Source organism: Nerophis lumbriciformis, linkage group LG34 (genome assembly GCF_033978685.3).
Source record: "Nerophis lumbriciformis linkage group LG34, RoL_Nlum_v2.1, whole genome shotgun sequence".
Taxonomy (NCBI): Eukaryota; Metazoa; Chordata; class Actinopteri; order Syngnathiformes; family Syngnathidae; genus Nerophis; species Nerophis lumbriciformis.
Window position 1 is genome coordinate 9,633,164 of NC_084581.2, and position 20,591 is coordinate 9,653,754.

Below are 20,591 nucleotides of genomic sequence, written 5' to 3' on the forward strand. Positions count from 1 at the left end.
ATTGCATCGTTTGCACGACCATCTCATACCACAAGAGGCCTACTCTTTCTCCCTGATGAATTTCTCCTCGACCTCCTCTCCCTAGCCCTTAACTCCAACTGTCCACAAAGTCCACTGGCTCCTCCAAAGGGCACCGTGAAAATGAAGAGACACAATTTGTGGTATTAAAACAGTGGTCTAAAATATTCAGCCACAATTTTAATATTACATTATGATGGATGAATAAGGGAAAATAACAAAGCAATATAATGCATACATTATTTTCTACTTGCCTGAATTATGAGAATAATGTTCTGTTCTGATTTGCTTCCTGTTGATGGAAAAATATTTTAATAAGAAATAAACTACATCATAAACATTAATGAACATTTTGTTTTGTCTAGCTAAATAAAACAATGAACACATGACAGATGTATTTGCGAGTAGAAGTTGTAATGAACAATCCATTCTTTCATTGAATTACAAAAACATGTTGCTGTGGGCTTCACACCGATAACTAGCTTCTTGTCAAAAAAAAAGAAAAGAAAGAAAACTGCCAGCGAAGTCTCTTTGTAATCGCAAGCTGATGCTCTCAAAAACCTCTGGCGCTTCTGTCAGTAAATGTGTGTTTTAAAAACCTATTCTGGGGCATTTCTCCCAAACATTCAGCAGTATCGCCCCCTCATTCCCAATGCACATTAATTAACATTAATTCACTAACGTTAACGTTACTTCAGTGTCGCCGCCAAAAGTTTTACAGAGAACAATACCATGTTCTACTATGTTGACGTCAGTTGATAAAAGTTATACCGTTAGGTTGGTGGTTTTTTAATATCCTAACTTTATATTAGTTAACTTTAGTTTTTATCAGGAAAAACTGCAGCCCTCCCACTACAGGCCAGCACGGACCAATGTAGCGTTATGCTAATTTTTTTTACTTAACTTACTTACTTAACTTAACTTAATTAACTTATGAGCAGTTACATATCTTGCGTCAAACTACATGCAGACGTATATTATCACAAATTTAAAACAGAACGTAATAACTTACCTGTGGAATGACTTGCGCGCGCTACACCTTGCAGTGCTCTGTGAAGAGATCCTAACGGCCGGAGCCTGTTGTGCTGTGCGCATGCGTCGTCGTGCATGCGTTTCAAAACATTAGATTTTCAGAGTAAAGTTTATGTAATATTTTTAGGTTTATGTACGTACAACTATTAAACATTTAAATAGTATGAGGAAACATAAGTAAAACTTACTCTTCCCCCATAATTCATGTATTACGTTAATAAAATGTTTAATTTTACTTAAAAAACTCTAGTTCTTACTGAATGTTAAAAATATTAGGTATAAATTATGACAGTTACTCTAATAGAGTTTTTCAGCACCAAAAAGTAACTTTTTTCAGTGTGGTACTTACCTTGTGTAAAGATTTTTACACAAATTATTAAGTAACGGTACAGTAGGGAAGGAGACGGGACTTGCAGCGTGTTCATTAATATATAAGAATGATGTGTGTGATTAATCCAAACATATATGGTGTGACAATGTGAAGCGATTATATGTAGAGTGTTACCGGGTGGTGTTGAAGGTGTGTGTTGAGAAAGGGCAGGCAGGCGGTCAGGGGCTGGAGCAAGGTGTCGTTGTCCGGGGGCAGGCGTGAGGTCGAGATCCGGGAAGGCAGCAGGAAGTCCAGAGGGGATCCGGGAAGACGAGACACACAGCTTGAAACCAGGGACTGACGAGGGGCTGCTGGATGACGACACAGGACAAGACACGATGAACACAAAGGAAGGGAAACACAAAGAGCGAGGAAGCACATTGGCAAGGAAGCTAGAGACGTGTAAGGCTTACTGTACTGGTACAAGTAGCTACGTTCTGGCACTGGAACGCAGGACAAGCTGGCTTAAGATGGCAGGGGAGGAACGCTCGTGGGCGTGTCCCGAGGCGCACTCAGCAGAGCGCACAGCAGAGTGAGAGGCGGCAGTTGTTTGAACCGTAACAAGTTATTGAGGTTTTTACAATAAAATCAGTAAAAATTAACTTTTTAACAAATTTTCTTACTTCCATACATGAAATTCTTCAAAATCGACATGCAATCTTTATTTTTTAAATGCGTAACACTGATCAGATTGATTTCAGAGTTAATGATTTATGAAATTGAACATACATTTAACCAATCAGTACAATAATATTTTAGTTGATTACTCAATATACTTTATTTTCTTTGTAAACCGAGTGTGTCGGGAGTGACTGCACATGTTTCGGTAGTGACCACTATTTTGTTTGCAAGGTTGTATCATATTCTCTCAACCTCATTGCTTAATATTCACTTATAACATGCTTGATTTTGGAAATACTGCAAACATTTATGTTTTGTGGTCAATAAAATCATTTATTTTTGGAGAAAACTGAATATCAGTTAAAAATAAGTACCCACGTAGGTTCAGTATTCAGTGGCAGCACGGCAGAACAGGGGTTAGCGCTCGTGCCTCACAGAGAAAAGGTCCTAGGTTCCATTCTTGAGATCGGGGTCTTTCTGTGTGGAGTTTGCATGTTTTTCCCTCGACTGTGTGGGTTCTCTCCGGGCATTCCGGCTTCCTCCCACCTCCAAAGATATGCACCTGGGGATAGGCTGATTAGCAACACTAAATTTACCCTAGTGTGTGAATGTGAGTGTGAATGTTGTCTGTCTATCTGTGTTAGCCCTGCGGTGAGGTGGTGACTTGTCCAGGATGTACCCTGCCTTCCGCCCGGGTGCAGCTGGGATAGGCTCCAGCCACCACACGACCCCAAGAAGGACAAAGGGGTAGAAAATGAATGTATTCAGTATTGAGAAGAAGAAAACACTTCCTATTACTGTCAGGCTTCTGAAACTGAAGTTGCATTACTTTGGCACCGTTTACACCAGACACCAAATCAGATTGGATCATTTTTGCCAGTCAAAACGCTCCAAAGTGCTTCAAATATAATATTTTCCTATCTTATTTGGCCACATCAGGAGGTAGTCCGAATCTGTTTGGAATCTGATCTTTTCAAATGTGGCTGCAATTTAAATGCCAATGAAATCTGTTGACTTTTATGTCATCTTTGGTCGAGCTACGTCATTCGTGTGTGCAGCACAATCACTTTCCTTTTTGCCATTCTTTTCTTCCTCCTCCTTCAGTTGTTTTCCATCTTCCGACTACTTCCTCTAAACAACAGCCACGGCACATACCCATCAACAGGCTGATCTGTGGCCTCCATGTTTTCTCCTGTATTAGTGACTTCCTTGTTCATTTAAAGAATTCAGTCAACTTCCTTTGTTTTCACATTATCGAATTGAGCATGTGACATCGAGGCCACATTGGGGCCGGTGCGGGTTTATATTGGAGTCTGCTCTTCTAATTTAAACAGTCAACTATAAAAAATCCGATCTTGAAAAAATCTGATTTGGTCCACTTGTGTAAATGTAGTCTTCCTTCGCTTCCTGGCCAATAAATCGTTAATGACTTCAAACTTTCCCCTTTCCTTTCTTTTCTTATTTCTTATTTCTTCCTTCTTTAAATATTATTGGTATTTAACTGGATCAGCCTTCACTCTTTCTCGGTATTCTCTCAACCTTTCTTTTCCACTTTTTTATTTGGTTTTGGTATGTTGGTGTCTTGATTCTTTCTCTCTGAACTGTACAATTACAGATAGAAACCAGCAGTACATTAAAAACATTCTTATTTTCTTTAAATAGCTTATTGAAACAATGGTTCTTGAAAATAATGAATTATTTTTTGACTTTGTGAACATCCATCCATCCATCCATCTTCTTCCGCTTATCCGAGGTCGGGTCGCGGGGGCAGCAGCCTAAGCAGGGAAGCCCAGACTTCCCTCTCCCCAGCCACTTCGTCCAGCTCCTCCCGGGGGATCCCGAGGCGTTCCCAGGCCAGCCGGGAGACATAGTCTTCCCAACGTGTCCTGGGTCTTCCTCGTGGCCTCCTACCGGTCGGACATGCCCTAAACACCTCCTTAGGGAGGCGCTCGGGTGGCATCCTGACCAGATGCCCGAACCACCTCATCTGGCTCCTCTCGATGCGGAGGAGCAGCGGCTTTACTTTGAGCTCCCCCCGGATGACAGAGCTTCTCACCCTATCTCTAAGGGAGAGCCCCGCCACCCGGCGGAGGAAACTCATTTCGGCCGCTTGTACCCGTGATCTTGTCCTTTCGGTCATAACCCAAAGCTCATGACCATAGGTGAGGATGGGAACGTAGATCGACCGGTAAATTGAGAGCTTTGCCTTCCGGCTCAGCTCCTTCTTCACCACAACGGATCGATACAGCGTCCGCATTACTGAAGACGCCGCACCGATCCGCCTGTCGATCTCACGATCCACTCTTCCCTCACTCGTGAACAAGTAATTATTTCAAAATGCTAGGATTAAACTACTTTCCATTTCATTTTGTCACTACGTTCCCAGACATATCACCACCGAAACATGATCATATATTTTGGGTGTTACTCTTTTGGGTATAACAATTCTAGCTCATTTTCACCATAACTAAATAATGCTAGCAAGCATATGGCTAGCAAACACATCTTTGAAGAGTTGTACACTCATAAAAACATAATATGTTGCATGAAAGCTGAAAAAGTGTACATAATTGAAGAGAATATGTGTTCGGTTGTAACAGTTTATAAAGATACACACTTTGGAACACATTTATTTAAAAACAATAGGATTAAGTTACTTACCATGCAGCCATGAGGGCCAGAAAGGTAATGCCACTTCCTGGTCAAAAATGTAGGGGTGTGGCCTAAAGTTAGGATCAGCCACGCCTCTAAAACTATTGTGTTTTGGTAGTGACATCAAAACTAGGGACATGATTTTTTTGAGCGAATTTTTTGTTTATTTAAGAATTAAACCTACGACAAATGGCCCTGCGATGAGGTGGCGACTTGTCCAGGGTGTACCCCGCCTTCCGCCCGATTGTAGCTGAGATAGGCTCCAGCAGCCCCGCGACCCCAAAGGGAATAAGCGGTAGAAAATGGATGGATGGACCTACGACAAATATGTCTTTCAACCTCTGTTTAAACATACTAATGAATATATTTAAAATTGTACTATTGAAACAAATCTCAAAAGTATTTCAAGCGTTTTTTTTCCCCAAATTGAAATTTCAGAGTAACGATGGGGGACAGCTACTTCTCAATAGAAAGTACCTATAAAAGATGATTTTGTAATTATCTATCTTATCACTATGTCAATTAATGCCCTGGGTTTAAACAAATCATAATATAAAATAAGTAAAATGCATGTTTGAATACTTTAGTGTTTGATTAAATCCTTTTTTTGGTTAAGGGACAGCACTTTGCTTTAATTTGGTAGAATGCCCCATATGTGTGTGTGTGTATATATACCATATATATATATATATATATATATATATATATATATATATATATATATATATATATACTGTATATATATATATATATTTATATTTATATACTGTATATATATATATATATATATATATATATAATGTTAAACAAAATAAAAAAAATCTGTGTGCATTCTAAAGTTACCTATTAATGGGTTTGTGCATTTTACTAAATCCACAATTGAAGCACTGAGTGAAGACAATCCTCTCATTTTTAATCTCCTTCCGTACAGTAAATGAGTCTCGCTTTGATCAAACCCCTCGTCTTTTGTCTTGCCACCGGCTGCGTTGGCATGGAAACGGCAGCAGAGCAAGCATGGAACACTGGTCGATCAGCAAATGGGTCACATGGAGGAGAGGAAACCCAGCACAACACAGGCATACTCGAAACTTTTGTGGAAGAACCCCCCCCCCAACATACACACAGACACACACACACACACACACACACAAAAACACATTAAGTGTGGCGTTACTTGCGGCGTTGAGCAAAGAAAACCCCTGACCTATTTCACCACCACTACAAAGAAAAGAGCTCTTTTTATTTTCATGTTGCAACATACACTGTTAAACTATAAGCCGTGCTCGTCTGTTGCAATATGCTGCCTTTGAAGTCACCACAATGTGTCAGGCTGATGTATGCACGCACAACGCAACATTAAGTCCATTTTATTTCTATTCTTTACCAAAGATCTCCATTCTCGCTTTTCATTGAGGTAACAGTATGTTTATTATTGTGGCTGTATTTGTCAGTCGCATACGATGGCGTTGCATCACACTGAGAGCTGTTTCTAATATTTCGGTGACCTGATTTGGCTACAGGAGAGAGATAGAATATTAGAAACAGCTCTCAGCGTGAAACAACAACATGCTTTGGATGAGTACACTTCATGGATTCATATATTTTTGGATACATGCTTAATTCACTGGGAATTTGAAGAAATGCTAAAATAGAATAGTAATTTGCAACATTTGCAAAAGTTAAATCCTGGATCCACACCAAACAAGACTTTGTAGAAATAGCTCAAGTAGTCTTTTGTGTTTTCCTTTAAACCATCAAACAAACAAGTTCCACTTTAGCATTCCATGTTGTTGAACTGCTCTGTCATTCCATATCGCTCATGCAAAAGGCTCATCAATGTATGTGTAGCCAATGATTTGGAAGAAGTGCATTACCAGAGTTCATGTTCTGCCATTTAATTGTCAGACACATTTATTAAGAATACAATTTAATCTGATTGATTGGTGCTGTTCATTTAATCTAAACTAATTGGCAATCTGAAAAATAAAATAACTTTTTTATTTTGTTACATACATGTCATCTTTAATTTTTAAAATCAGAGGTGCACCATAAATATCGGAACGATAATTAGTGGGATGATACAAGAAATTATGACGGCATATCGATAAATCTGATAACATTATAAAATAGCTCAGATAAAAAACTAAACAAAATAAATACACTCCAATGAGGCGGGATTACCGGTACTGTGCTATAAATGGGTTAGTGTGAGCAAATCAAGTGCTCCTTTTCTCCTACTCATTCAGTAAGCCTGCTTGTAAATTTACTGAGCTCATGGCGTCGATGGTGTGGGACTTTCGGAGGAAGACATTTCACAAGCTATTTGCACCAAATTTTCTGCAAACATTACGCGAGGAGGAAATAAACATTGAGCTTCAACACATCAAACCCTACCAGCCATCGCCACCATCACTACAACAGTGTTTTGAAAGACTACGAAGACGCCTTTGCTGCTAAAGAAGCTACCTCAAAGCCTGCCGCAATGAAAAGTGTGAACAAACTACAGTAAAATCTACATTTACAAAATAGATATACCTTTTTTTTCGTAGTATAAGTCGCACCGGAGTATAAGTCGCACCTGCCGAAAATGCATAATAAAAAAGGAAAAAAACATATATAAGTTGCACTGGAGCCCGGCCAAACTATGAAAAAAACTGTGACTTATAGTCCGAAAAATATGGTAATCAAGTTATTGGTTATCGGTTATCTCCGAAATGCAAGTTATCTGTATTGATAGTGGTTCTTCTTTTCTGTCTAATAGTGAAAATTGTAAAAAACTAAATACGGAAAATTAATCGACTGTTTAATCTGCAAAATGGGGTGCACTACTTGGCTTTAACTTGCAGGGGTGCTGTTAATTGAGTCTGCGCTAGTTTCCAATCTGAAAAAGAGGATTGGGTTTTTTTTGTCACAGAAAAAAATAATGTTAAACTAATGCGGAAAAACACGCTTTTCTTTGGATTTAATCTAATCAAACTTAATGTAGTATTGAAAATCAAACGAAATGGAACGATTGCTAATTTTCTCCACAATCAATGAAATAAATGAAGTCCAATACACATTCCTGGTGAATGTAATGTGTTCTAATGTATTATCTGCATGAAGGCATCATTTTTTTTAAAGTAGCTTTTGTATGACGTCACTAATGTTATTGTGAGTTTTATGGTTTTTAGTCTGCTGCTCTTTACTTGTGGATGCAGAAAGAATTTATTAGGTAGTATACTTTTTCTCTGGTCTGCATGGTGACTCATTGCTCTCTGCAGGACAGCAACACAACATTTTAGGACATACAAACTTTGTCTGTGAGAGTGTCATATTTGTAGGCTTCATTTAGAGCTATGTGCCGGTTTATATGCGTGTGTGTGTCTGTGACTGTGTGTGTGCGTGTATGTGTGTGTGTCTGTGTGTTGGTCCACTGCCTCATCTTAGTGACCTTGTAAAAACATCTGCAGGGCAGCGTGACGCAATGAGAGATCATGTTTGCCACGGCGGAAAAACCAGCGGGCGGCGACTTATCTCGGCCCACCAACTTTTGCAATCGGTAGTAAATAGTGACATAGGTGATGTAAGGAGATATAAAGACAGCACACGCACACACACGCACGCGCACACACACACACAGGCGTGCATAGACGATATTTCGGCATGTCTGAGCGGCTTGCTCGTCTGCTCGGTTCACGGCTGGCGTTGGGTTACATCATCCTTCAGAGAACGGATGCTCCGATTACAGGAAAGGCAAACATAGGCCTCTGGGGTGTGTGCGTGTGTGTGTGTGTGTGTGTGCGTGTGTGTGTGTGTGTGTGTGTGTGTGTGTGTGTGAGTGAGTGCGTGTGTGTGTGTGCGTGCGTGCGCTCCCTTTATATAACCAATCAGAACACCCAACACGTATTATCTCTACGGATGCGACTTCATTCAGGTTCGGGATTCGTCATTCAGTTGGACACACAGTTTAGGGCTGTTTGTATAGCTGAACCTTACATGATGATGCTCTTGTTGCCCCCGGCAACGTGCACAACCTGCTGGCATGGTTCTTTGAACTCAGGAGCTATAGGTCAACTTCATATGCAGTTTTTGTGTCAGCGGGAGTGAAAACTCTCTGGGTTTTTGTGAGCCTAGCCTAGTTTAGCCTAACCGCGAAAAGGTTAGTCAATATTTGGTTTGTCTTGACCCTGAAGGCCCCAACTTTAAATTAACTAACAAAATCATAATCAAGTATTTTTGTACGTTTGTCTAAGCCTAACATAACCTAACCTAGCCTAGATAGACTGAGTCTAGTTTACTGTAAACTAGCCTTGTCTTGAATTAGTGGAAAATTCATAAACGTTAACATAGTTTTCTGCGCAGTAAAATAGAATTAATCATGAAACCTTGCACATCTTATTCCAACTCAGCCTCACTAAAGCTGCCTTAGGACAACCTAACATGACCTAACCTAAAACTACTGTAGGCCAGCTCATTTAAGACCGTTTACTTGAAACCAAGTGTGTCTTTACGTCCCTTAAAATTCACAATAAATCAGCTATCAGATATTTTGTGTGCAAAAGGCTCACTCTAACATAGCATAGCTAGTCTAACTGCCTCATCTCATACAGTTTGATCGGGAAGACTCTACTTCCGATTCACAATTGATTCATAAAAAAATATGTTATGCTCACTAAAGTGAAATCGTAGTAGCCTAATCCAGATTAGTCTAGTCTAATGTTGCGTTCCATATGTACCAGGAAGTTGAAATTTCCACGTTCCAAATGGGATGTTTCAACTGCAATGCCCACCGAGGTTGGTTTTCCTTTCAGACAGCCGAAGAGTCCTCACCACTCCGAGTTGACTTTTATAGATGGCTGCACATCTGACTAATTTTGTCACACTAAATCAGCCGTATACAATGTATTGTTGAATGTGCAGTACCGTATATATATTGTAAATTACCGTTCTCCATGTGGTATTTGTGTACTATATGGCAAACAATGGCATCTATGTGTTTCCTCTTCATCCACCTTGTTTGCAGAAGGAGCGCATATTATATTGTATACATAGTTGCTCTACCCACTACGCGGCATGGCGTAGTGGGTAGAGCAACCGTGCCAGAAACCTGAGGGTTGCAGGTTCGCTCCCCGCCTCTTACCATCCAAAAAAAATAAATCGCTGCCGTTGTGTCCTTGGGCGGGACACTTCACCCTTTGCCCCCGGTGCCACTCACACCGGTGAATTGAATGATGAATGATAGGTGGTGGTCGGAGGGGCCGTTGGCGCAAATTGCAGCCACGCTTCCGTCAGTCTACCCCAGGGCAGCTGTGGCTATGAAAGTAGCTTACCACCACCAGGTGTGAATGATTGATGGGTTCTACATGTAAAGCGACTTTGGGTACTTAGAAAAGCGCTATATAAATCCCAGTTATTATTATTATTATATTTGTCCAGAAGTTATTTATATTCAGATAAGAATTACTTCACAACTCGGTTGTGAAGTAATTCCCAGCTCTGACTGCCAACTTCTGAGGTTAATGAAACGCAGCATCTCTGAGCCTCTTTTGACCTCGTCTAGAACAACCTAGCCTAACCTTAGCAAAAGTTAGATTTGTTTCGACCAGGGAAGATTTATAATTAATTATTTATAATACTTTTGTGTGCTTTAAGATGAACTGAAGCTTGCCTATTCTAACCAAGTCTAAACTTTAATTGAATGGAGCTGAACCTAAGCTATATTCTGCAGGTCAATTCAAAATGTTCTTGTTCGTATGTAACCTCTATCAGATTTGTTCATGTCAATGTGAAAAGTACAGTTTCGATTTTTTCAAATGATTATAAATGTTGTAATTCTTTGGCAAAATAGACGGTCACGAAAACAAATGGTGGATGTATGAGCAGGTCCTTTCAGGGACCAATTCCAATTACATTAGAAATCAATTTTGTTTTTGAATGTGAACGATCACATACAAATCTGATTCTTGTGTTGATACAGACCAAGTTACATCCGTAATTTACAATCCAAGTTACATTTGACTTGTTTCAGACCGACAAAGTCACAGCTTACCTTGTCTATTTTAACCTAACTAGCCTTGATCACGTTGGCTTATTGCATATGTAAACGTAACTAGCAACATGTAACACTAATGTTCACTTTGAAGACAGAGGTATGCTGCCTTCAAAGCTAATCTTTGCTGAAAGCCACAACGTTGCTATTGACTTTGCCCCGTGGTGGTTGAATTTCTGGTCTATTTGCAGACATTACAGCAGTTAACTTTGCAAAGGCTGGGTGATTACTGTGGCTGTGTATGGTCACCGAAGGCAAGGGCAGAAGCCTGGACATTAATTGAGTGTTGTGAAATCAACAAAACCAAACGGGTTATTATAATATCGATAACTCCACTGTCTCTCTAATCAAACTCTATAATTGCCTCTCTCCCTTCGTGTAAAACCATGAGGTATCCTGCAACCTGCCTTTGTGAGGATGGATGTCCGTCCTCAGCATTTCTGCTTTCCACCGTTGTCCTTCTCTTGGTGCCTGTCGCGTTTGTCTAATTTATGACGTTCTCTGCCTCTTGCAGTCAGACCACAGCACTTTCCTACCTTCTGACACTAATGTTGGCTGCAGGAAGAGACCAGCCTGAAAACAGGAACTCCTTTTTGGTGAAATTAGGACATCCCGTGGGGTATGTTTTGTTTGTGCAAGCTAACTCTTCTATTCCTGAACTGCTGCACACAAAAGGGTTTACGTGCTTCAAAACATGCACCACTACTGTAGGGTTGGTCATCTTACCTTAAAAAAGCAATTAGTTTCAGTTACAAATTACTTCTTCCAAAAAGTAATTGAGTTAGTAACTCGTCGTAAGAGTAACTAGTTACCCAGCAAAGTAACTGTGGCGTTATTTTTCATTTTGTTATTTTGTATGCTATTACGTTCAATAATATCTTTAACGTCAACGATGTTTGTAATAACTGATTGAAGAATAAAACACTATATACTAGAGATGCGCGGATAGGCAATTATTTCATCCGCAACCGCGTCAGAAAGTCGTCAACCATCCGCCATCCACCCGATGTAACGTTTGAGCAGAACTGCACCCGCCCACCATCCGCCCGTTGTTATATATCTAATATTAATAAAAAAATTTAAAAAAAAAGGGTGAAAACTACGCGAATTGCACCTTGTGCAGACAAGATTTTTCGATCGGACACGGAGGAATTAGCGATGTAAAAGACCACGTTGGGACAAAAAAACACAAGTCTAATGCCGTTGCTAGCGATACAAGTGGAAAACTTTCAACGTTTTTCGTCGCCCAAACAGATTCTTTGGATGTGATAAATGCCGAAGTTTTATTTACGGAGGCAATAATTGAGCATGGACTTCCAATCGCACTGGCTGATCACATGGGACAGTTAATAATGTAATGCAACCTTTAAAAATCATTACGCGGTGATCGCGATCCCAAAAATAAACTTTTCTTGCATGATAATGTCCAGAAAAATTCGCTTTATATTACTATAGAGTCCTTTTAACGAATGAGTTTGATGGTTTATCACAAACCTTAAATGAAAGAAGTCCTTTGTTCTCCTGCACCATGCATGCGCAATCCTGTCGGCTGTATTTCACAGCACGACATACTGTAAAAAGTGTTTATACTATTTATACTTTCAATTAACAAATTGAAGTCTTGTGAAAGGTTGACAGGATAACTGGCATTAACTGTCAAAATAATTTCAAACTATTGAAGTTAGCTTACAGAATAAACATGTCAATCAACCCATATGATTTTTGCTGTAATATTTTTGTTTTGAAAAGTCACTGTGACTGATAGAAAAGTGATGGTTTTAGCAACATTTTAACCTGTCTGAATGCTAATAGTCATTTTGCGTCGGGGGGCGAAGCCCTGAACCCTCCACCAGGACTTTGTCCTGGACCTACCGGGCCTGCGGCCCTTGGACCCTGGCTACTAGGTTTTTCTGATTTAAAAGTTGGCAGGTATGGTGAGGTTATAAAGCTTTTGCCTGTTAAAGAAAGGAGACTGATCCAATGCACAGACATTCGCGTGCCACGCTGTCACGACCCAGACGCACACCAGTGCGCAATCATATGGGAGCCGCGCTGAGCGCACCTCCAAGCGCGTCTCGCTGCCGGCGACGGCCAGATATGGGCCCACGCTCCAGCGCCATCCATTTTCAGGGCTAGTTGATTCGGCAGGTGGGTTGTTACACACTCCTTAGCGGGTTCCAACTTCCATGGCCACCGTCCTGCTCTCTATATCAACCAGGGTGAGCCCCACCCCTTTCATGAGCGCACTACGCGCGGAGTGACCCCTGTTACGCGCCCCCGGCAACAGGGGTGGCAAGCAGGTAAGCTGCGCGGGCGGAGCGCGCGGAGTGACCCATGTTACGAGCCCCCGGCCACGGGGGTGGCGGGCAGGTAAGCTGCTTACCTGCTGCGCGTGACGCCGGCCGCGGCGAAAGCGGACGAGGCGGGGTGTCGGTGCGGTGGGCGCGGTAGTGACCCTGGACGTGCGTCGGGCCCTTCTCGCGGATCGCTTCAGCTACGGCTCCCGGTGGGGCCCTCTCGGGGGAAGGGGCCTCGGTCCCGGACCCCGGCGAGGCGTCCCTTCTCCGCTCCGTAAAAGTGTCCATCTCTTTTCTTTTTTTTTCTTCTGTTGTGGCATATGCAGCAGGTGCCTGCTCGTTTTTCGTATGTGGGTAACAACATTTAACTATGTATATATATTTCCGAATTGGTTTAACTGCCACCCGCAAAAAAAAAAACAAAAAAAAAAAAATTAATCCGCCCGACCCGACCCGCGAGCGGATAAAATCTTAGTTTTTTTAATTTCATCCGCCCGATCCGCGGATAATCCGCGGACTCCGCGGTTGTGTCCGCAAACCGCGCATCTCTACTATATACAGTATTCTAGAACATTTGGTATTCATCTGAACTCAATAGATTGCAGTGTGCCGCATGTTCCTCTATGTAAATTCAGAGTGAACGGTAGAAATAATCCTTGGTTCTCTCCTGAACTGTCCAGTCTACTGAAAGAATGGGATCCTGCCTGGGCCAAGGCTAGAAATATTTAATCCCAGGCTGAGTGGATGATTTTTAGCCAGCTCAGAAATCGCTTTACTTCTCTTGTCAATAAGTCAAAGTCTGAGTTTTAGCTTTCGCAAACCACAAGTAGCTTCAATGATCCCAGGAAATTCTGGAACGTCATAAAATTTCTTATGGAAGTGAAAAACTTGCATTGTGAAAGACTCATGTAGTCTAACTGACAAAGACTGACAAGCCATACTGAATTGTTTTAATGAACATTTTATTTCTTCTGGTTCTTTATTTGACTCCTTATCTCCACATCCAAATCAGCCGAATGTTCAGAAGATTTGCATGCCACCATCCCTTCACACTTCCCTAACTAATACATTTAGTTTTACTCCTCTGGATGTATTTGAGGTCAAGAGAGCCTTAAAACAAGTGGATCCTGGTAAATCTGCAGGTCCTGATAATCTTGAACCCTTCATTTTAAAGTCAGTCGTTGATTTTATTGCAGAAGCTCTTACCTACATTTTTAATCCTTCCTTGTCCAGTAATGAGATTCCTACCATTTGGAAATGTTTACCGTTATTGAAAGGAAGAGATCCCACAGCTGTTAATAACTATAGACCCATCTCTAAGTTATGCGACCTCGCTAAAGTTCTTGAAAAGTTTGTTAGTGAACAACTTAAAGAATTCTTAGACCCCAAAGGTCTGCTTTCTGAACATCAATCAGGTTTTAGAAAGAGACATAGCACCATAACCGCTGCTATAAAAGTTGTAAATGACATTATTTAAGCATTGGATTGCAAAAAAGCATTTGACACGGTCGACCATACCAGTCTTGCAGACAGGCTGCACAGGATTGGTCTATCTCAGCAGGCTGTAAAGTGGCTTTCTAATTACCTGTCCGATAGAATCCAATGTGTCCAATTTGCTGGACCCTCTTTGTCTTTCCTCCCAGTAAAAGATGGTGTACCGCAAGGATGACGCGGTCATATATTGTTCACCCCTCGCTGTTGTGCGGACCTTTGAGCTCCTGCAGTCAGCTTTTGATGTTGTTCAGACCCAGCTGACTCAGCTGAGACTAGTGCTAAATGCACAAAAATCTAAGGTGGTGTTATTTTCAAATGGTAAACAACTGCCATTGAGCACCCCAAAAATATTAACTGCTCATAAGGTTGAACTTCAAATGGTCACCACATTTAAGTATTTGGGAATTGTCATTGATGAGAACTTGTCTTTTAAATCTCACATTGAAAAACTTGTGGCTAAATAAAAAATTAAATTGGGTTATTTCTTTAGAAACAAGTCCTGTTTTTCACTACTAGTTAGAAAACGCTTCATTCTGACCACTTATGTGCCTTTGCTAGATTATGGAGACTTGCTTTTTATGAATGCACCTGACTCTTATTTGAAAAAAACTGGATATTGTACATCACTGTGCCTTATGTTTTATTACTGGTTGTGGCAACCTTGTGCATCATTGCACTTTATATGCAAAGACAAACTGTCCATCTTTATCAGTACGCAGATTTTCTCGATGATTGTGTTTTATATATAAATCACTTCTTGGTCTGGTTCCCCCTTATTTGTGTTCTTTTATGTCGAGAGACTCCAGTCGACACAGTTTAAGGTTGCACAACATACTTAGAATGTTTGTTCCTAGAGCCAACACAAATGTTAGAAAAAAAGCTTTCAGATATGCAGCTCCATGGTCATGGAATAACTTACGCAAGAATCTGAGGTTACCTGAGCTGATCACTTTAAGGAAATTTCAGGCCATTTTAAAGGATCAAGAAACTGTTTTTATTGGGCTCTGTACTTGTTTTTAAGTTGTTTTTGCTGAAACATTTTATACATTGTTTTTATATCAATATATGTAGGGAATTTATTTTTAATTGTGTGTGACTGCTGTTGTTTTAATATGTATTTCTGTTACTTTGTTTTTGCTGCCCTCTTGGCCAGGTCATTCTTAGAAAAGAGATTGTATTCTCAATTAGTTTTTTACCTGGTTAAAAAAAAGGATACTGATTTTTTATGATAGGCATAAAAATAAAAATGTATTAAAAAATAAGTATTTTTTTAAAGTAACAACATTAATATTAAAATTACAAAATGCAATACGGTACCAAAAATGTAAACTTAGGTAAAAAGAACAAAAAAAATAAAAGTACAAAAAAAATATCTTCAACCACATTTTATAAACTCTCTCTCAACGTTTATCTTAATTTGACTTTAACTTTAACTTTAAAAAGACTTCACACACAACAGTCAATATTTACAAAACTGAAAATTACAGTAGTCTTATTAATAATACAAAAACATTCTTCTCAAACTACTTTATCATCTGGTCTGCTGCATCATGCCTCAAAGTTTTTGTATTATCCACTCAATTACACAGAGAAACGTAAAAACTATTTTTTTACGCTACGCCTCTGACTAAGCAGATATGCATGTGTGTTGTAAAACGGGAGTTACAATCATCATCATTTGTTTGAGTGCGGTAAAAGCAGCAAATACACATAGCTAATTTACAGTCTGTAGATGTCACAATGACTTGCCTGCTGATGGCATCAAATGGTGTCAAAAATAAAAGGTGTCCTCTTCACTTTTCACATATTACGATGTGGAACATGTAACATATGTAACATCCACATATTTGCTGGAGAGAATTTCAACTTCATCATTTGATAAGGAAAAGCATCTGATTGGCTCTACTTCGTGGCTAACCCCCACCAGTCTCTCATATTTGACCCTATTAAAGAACTGTAGATATATTTCAAACTTACCCACCCATCTACAAGATTAAATTCAAAATGATTGGATTTGGCTTATGTCAACATTTCCTTCGACACTGGTTTACTGAGAACTGAGAGGCGGTGTGCGCGGATTCATGGAGCCTGACACTGACAGCCAAGGGACAGAGATGAGGGAAGATGGTTCGTGTGTATCCTGTCCCTTTTTCAGCAGATTTGTCCGCCACTGCCGATAGTTTTGTCAACTTCACCCTTGCACTCTGCATGCAGAGGATGTGTGGCCGAAACCTAACACTTTTTCATTCAACCTAACTGTAGTAACGCGCCACTTCACATTCTCGGTAACGACAACGGCGTTGCAACGATGGCAACAGTAATTAATTGGATTACTCATTACTGAAAAAAAATAACACCGATATACTCTAGCACCGGGCAGCACGGTAGTTGAGGGGTTAGTGCATCTGCCTCACAATACAAAGGTCCAGGGTTCGATCCTGCGCTCGGAATCTTTCTGTGTGGAGTTTGCATGTTCTCCCCGTGACTGCGTGGGTTCCCTCCGGGTACTCCGGCTTCCTCCCAACCCCAAAGACATGCACCTGGGGATAGGTTGATTGGCAACACTACATTGGCCCTAGTGTGTGACTGTGAGTGTGAATGTTGTCTGTCTATCTGTGTTGGCCCTGCGATGAGGTGGCGACTTGTCCAGGGTGTACCCCGCCTACCGCCCGAATGCAGCTGAGATAGGCTCCGGCGACCCCGAAAGGGACAAGCGGTAGAAAATGGATGGATGGATACTCTAGCACCGTTATTACCAACACTGGGGACGCCTGTGCTATTACGTTTCTGACCATTGAAAAACACCTTTATTTTCAGATATTAAACAGCATAAGTCTGATTGACTTTAAATTTCTCACACAGCCTAATACACTCTACAAAGCGTCTAATGCAGACCTGGGAATTCTGCGGCCCGCGGGCCACATCCGGCCCTTTGTACGTCCCTGTCCGGCCCACGTGAGGCCAATCATAAATTACAAAATAAATTTAAAAAAGTGTCTATCTAGAGTGTGCAATACAACGGTGCTGCTTTTGTTTTGAAAAGCGTTATTTGTATTACTTCCGTGTGGATTTTTGCTCGTGCGCACAACGGCAATCACAAATGACAAAATAAATTAAAAAAAACATCTATGTCGTGCGTGCAATACAACTGTGCTGCTTTTCTTTTGAAAAGTGTTATTTATGGGCGTATGTCCGTGTGTAACCTGTGAGTGAAGGTGCACAGCGACAAGTGATGCCCTGTTATCCCCGAGACGCTAAAAAAAGAAAAGTTGATGACGAATGGCGTGTTTTCAACAAGACATGGACTGCCAAGTATTTCTTTACAGAAATGAAAGGTAAAGCCGTGTGCTTAATTTGTGGTACACAGGTTGCTGTGTTTAAAGAATATAGTGTAACGACCTGCTGAAGTTTATGTTGTGTTCTTGAGTTGCGGAAATGAGGAGTGAGGATAGACGTGCGTGTGGAAGGAACGAGATAAGTTGAGCTATGTTAGTATAGGTTGCTCAATAAAAGTTTAAAATGAGCGTCAGACTTGTTGTGCACTTCTTCTGGACGCTACAATTGGTGGCAGAAGTAAAACTTTGCGCATACTGCCGCTGCTTGTATGCTCAGCCTGCTACGTCATCGGGGGGTACGTGCCACGATGTTTCCTGGTGACTTTGTCAAGATTGAACGGGAGGGGAAGGACGTTGAGTGGGGACTTAAGGTGCCGGCAGCGACTGCAGATGTCTGTGTGAATCCCTGACGTGAGGAGCTCGCCGCAAAGAGAGAGAGAGAGGGAGGAAGGTGAGAGGCAGCGTCTACAGGTGCAGCGCACACTGCTTGGCATGGGGGAATTCCTCCCTCAATGAAGACTCCCAGGTTTGATGGCAAGGCCAACTGGGAGGCATTTCATCCCACTTCCGACACCAATTGTAGCGTCCAGAAGAAGTGCACACCAAGTCTGATGCTCTTTTTAAACTTTTATTGAGCAACCTATACTAACACAGCTCAACTTATCTCGTTCTTTCCACACGCACGTCTATCCTCACTCCTCATTTCCGCAAACGCAACGCTTCCTCCTTCTTCGCCAATCACCTTACAGGCGTGCTACGTTCACAACAAAGAGCATGCAGGATAAAGTGACAGAAATTGAAATTTTTGCATTGTAATATACATCAGGAAGTGTTGTGTAAGAAAGTGTTAAAAATAAAACTATCAAAAGCCATCTGCTTTTGTATAAAGATATGTTAGGTTAAATGAAAATATTATTATTATTATTATTTATCTTACGGTATATCAAAAATAATTTGAGCAAAATTTAATTGAAATATTGTCGGTGTGGCCCTCCAGCAGTGCTCGGGTTGCTCATGCGGCCCCAGGTAAAAATTAATTGCCCACCCCTGGTCTAATGGGACTTTAGGGTGTAGAGCCGAATAACTATGAAATTTGGCACACACATTTTGGCGCCTGACAAGTACAGGTGTCAAATTTGAGCAAGATTGGTTGAAAAAACATGGCAACCATCAAGCAAAACATCTTTGCAACTACAGTATTTCCTCAATTATGGCAGGTGTTACGTTCCCCCGCAGTATGTAGATTTCCACTAAGTAGGGATGCTGTTTATTTTATGATTTACCTGAATATTTTTCATTCATTTATTTCTTCATTTATTTCAGGCAATGACACTGAAAAGTACAATTTAGACAACATATAATAGTATTTATTCATATGGCGGCTTGTCCAGGGTGTACCCCGCCTACCACCCGAATACAGCTGAGATAGGCTCCAGCACCCCCCACAACCCCAAAAGGGACAAGCGGTAGAAAATGGATGGATGGATGGATAATGCAAAAGGGAATGTACAATATGTATTTATGATGATCCACTTTTGCCTGAAAGGGAGTGGGAAGAAGATAACCCCAGTTCTTTATTCAGTGATTAATACATTGCGCTTCACTGTTACTTTGTTCAAGGATTATAATACAAATGGTGGCATTACCACAGGTAACAATAATTAATACACTGTAACAATAATTTGCAGCAACAATGTAAGAAAAATGAACTATACCAACAATGGTAATGGACAAAATACCAAAGATGGTAAGGAAACATTGAGCACATGTTAGCACTATTAGATATATTTGAACCAGACCCGATGTTTGTATAACAGTTAGTTATATAGTTAGTTAATAGTTTGGCATTGCTTGTGTTGTAAGTCCAGTTTGTTCCAGAGTTGAACTTCACATACAGACACAGAAAAACGTTTTCGAGTGGTTTGAGCTTTCGGCAATGAGAAATATCCAAAACCTCTCAAGTTACAAGTCTGCACTGGTATTATTAAAAAAAACATTGTAGGTTAGGTGATACTGATTTATTAAATGCTTTATACAAGATTATAGGTGTATTATATTTAACAAAATCATCAAATTTACATATGCATTTAAAGTTACCGTATTTTTCGGACTATAAGTCGCAGTTTTTTTCATAGTTTGGCCGGGCTCCAGTGCGACTTATATATGTTTTTTTCCTTCTTTATTATGCATTTTTTGGCAGGTGCGACTTATACTCCGGTGCGACTTATACTCCGAAAAATACGGTAATATAAGCCCTCCAAACATTCCACACAGCTTTCACACACTCTTCTAACACATCATATGCTCCTAGAACACTTCATACACACTAAAACCTACGTAATGTTAACATGAAACATCAATGTAGTCAATGGTATTGTACCTTAAAACCCATGAAGCACTGAGACCACAGTGTGTGAACTATGACAAGGCGAGGGAATACTAATTGTTCATAAGCCATGGAACGTTGGCATAATGATTAATAAACTTTGCTAACCTTTTGAGGCTATCTGTATTACATTCATGCTGGCATGTTTTTCAAATCATTTTGATCCCACAACCTATAGGGGTGCCACAAAAGTCATACACAGTCATGTGATTAGATGAGAAGCAACCCCTGGACTTAGTTATTCTTGAATCTTGAGTTCTTCGTCTGAGCAATACAAAAGGAGTGACCACAAACCCATCAAATATTTTTGGGATAGACGGCAACACAGATGGAGATCCAGGTTCTGTCGAGCAGA

The 20,591-nt window shown here is 40.6% G+C and overlaps 1 protein-coding gene across 1 annotated transcript in view; it reads left to right on the forward strand.

Moving 5' to 3' along the window:
* The window catches only part of LOC133576139 (uncharacterized), a 164,631-nt gene that overhangs the window by 66,556 nt on the left and 77,484 nt on the right, over positions 1-20,591 (forward strand). The window contains exon 3 of the mRNA XM_061929151.1: positions 11,239-11,343. Within this exon, the coding sequence (XP_061785135.1) occupies positions 11,239-11,343 (105 nt within the window). The remainder of the gene's footprint in view (positions 1-11,238; positions 11,344-20,591) is intronic.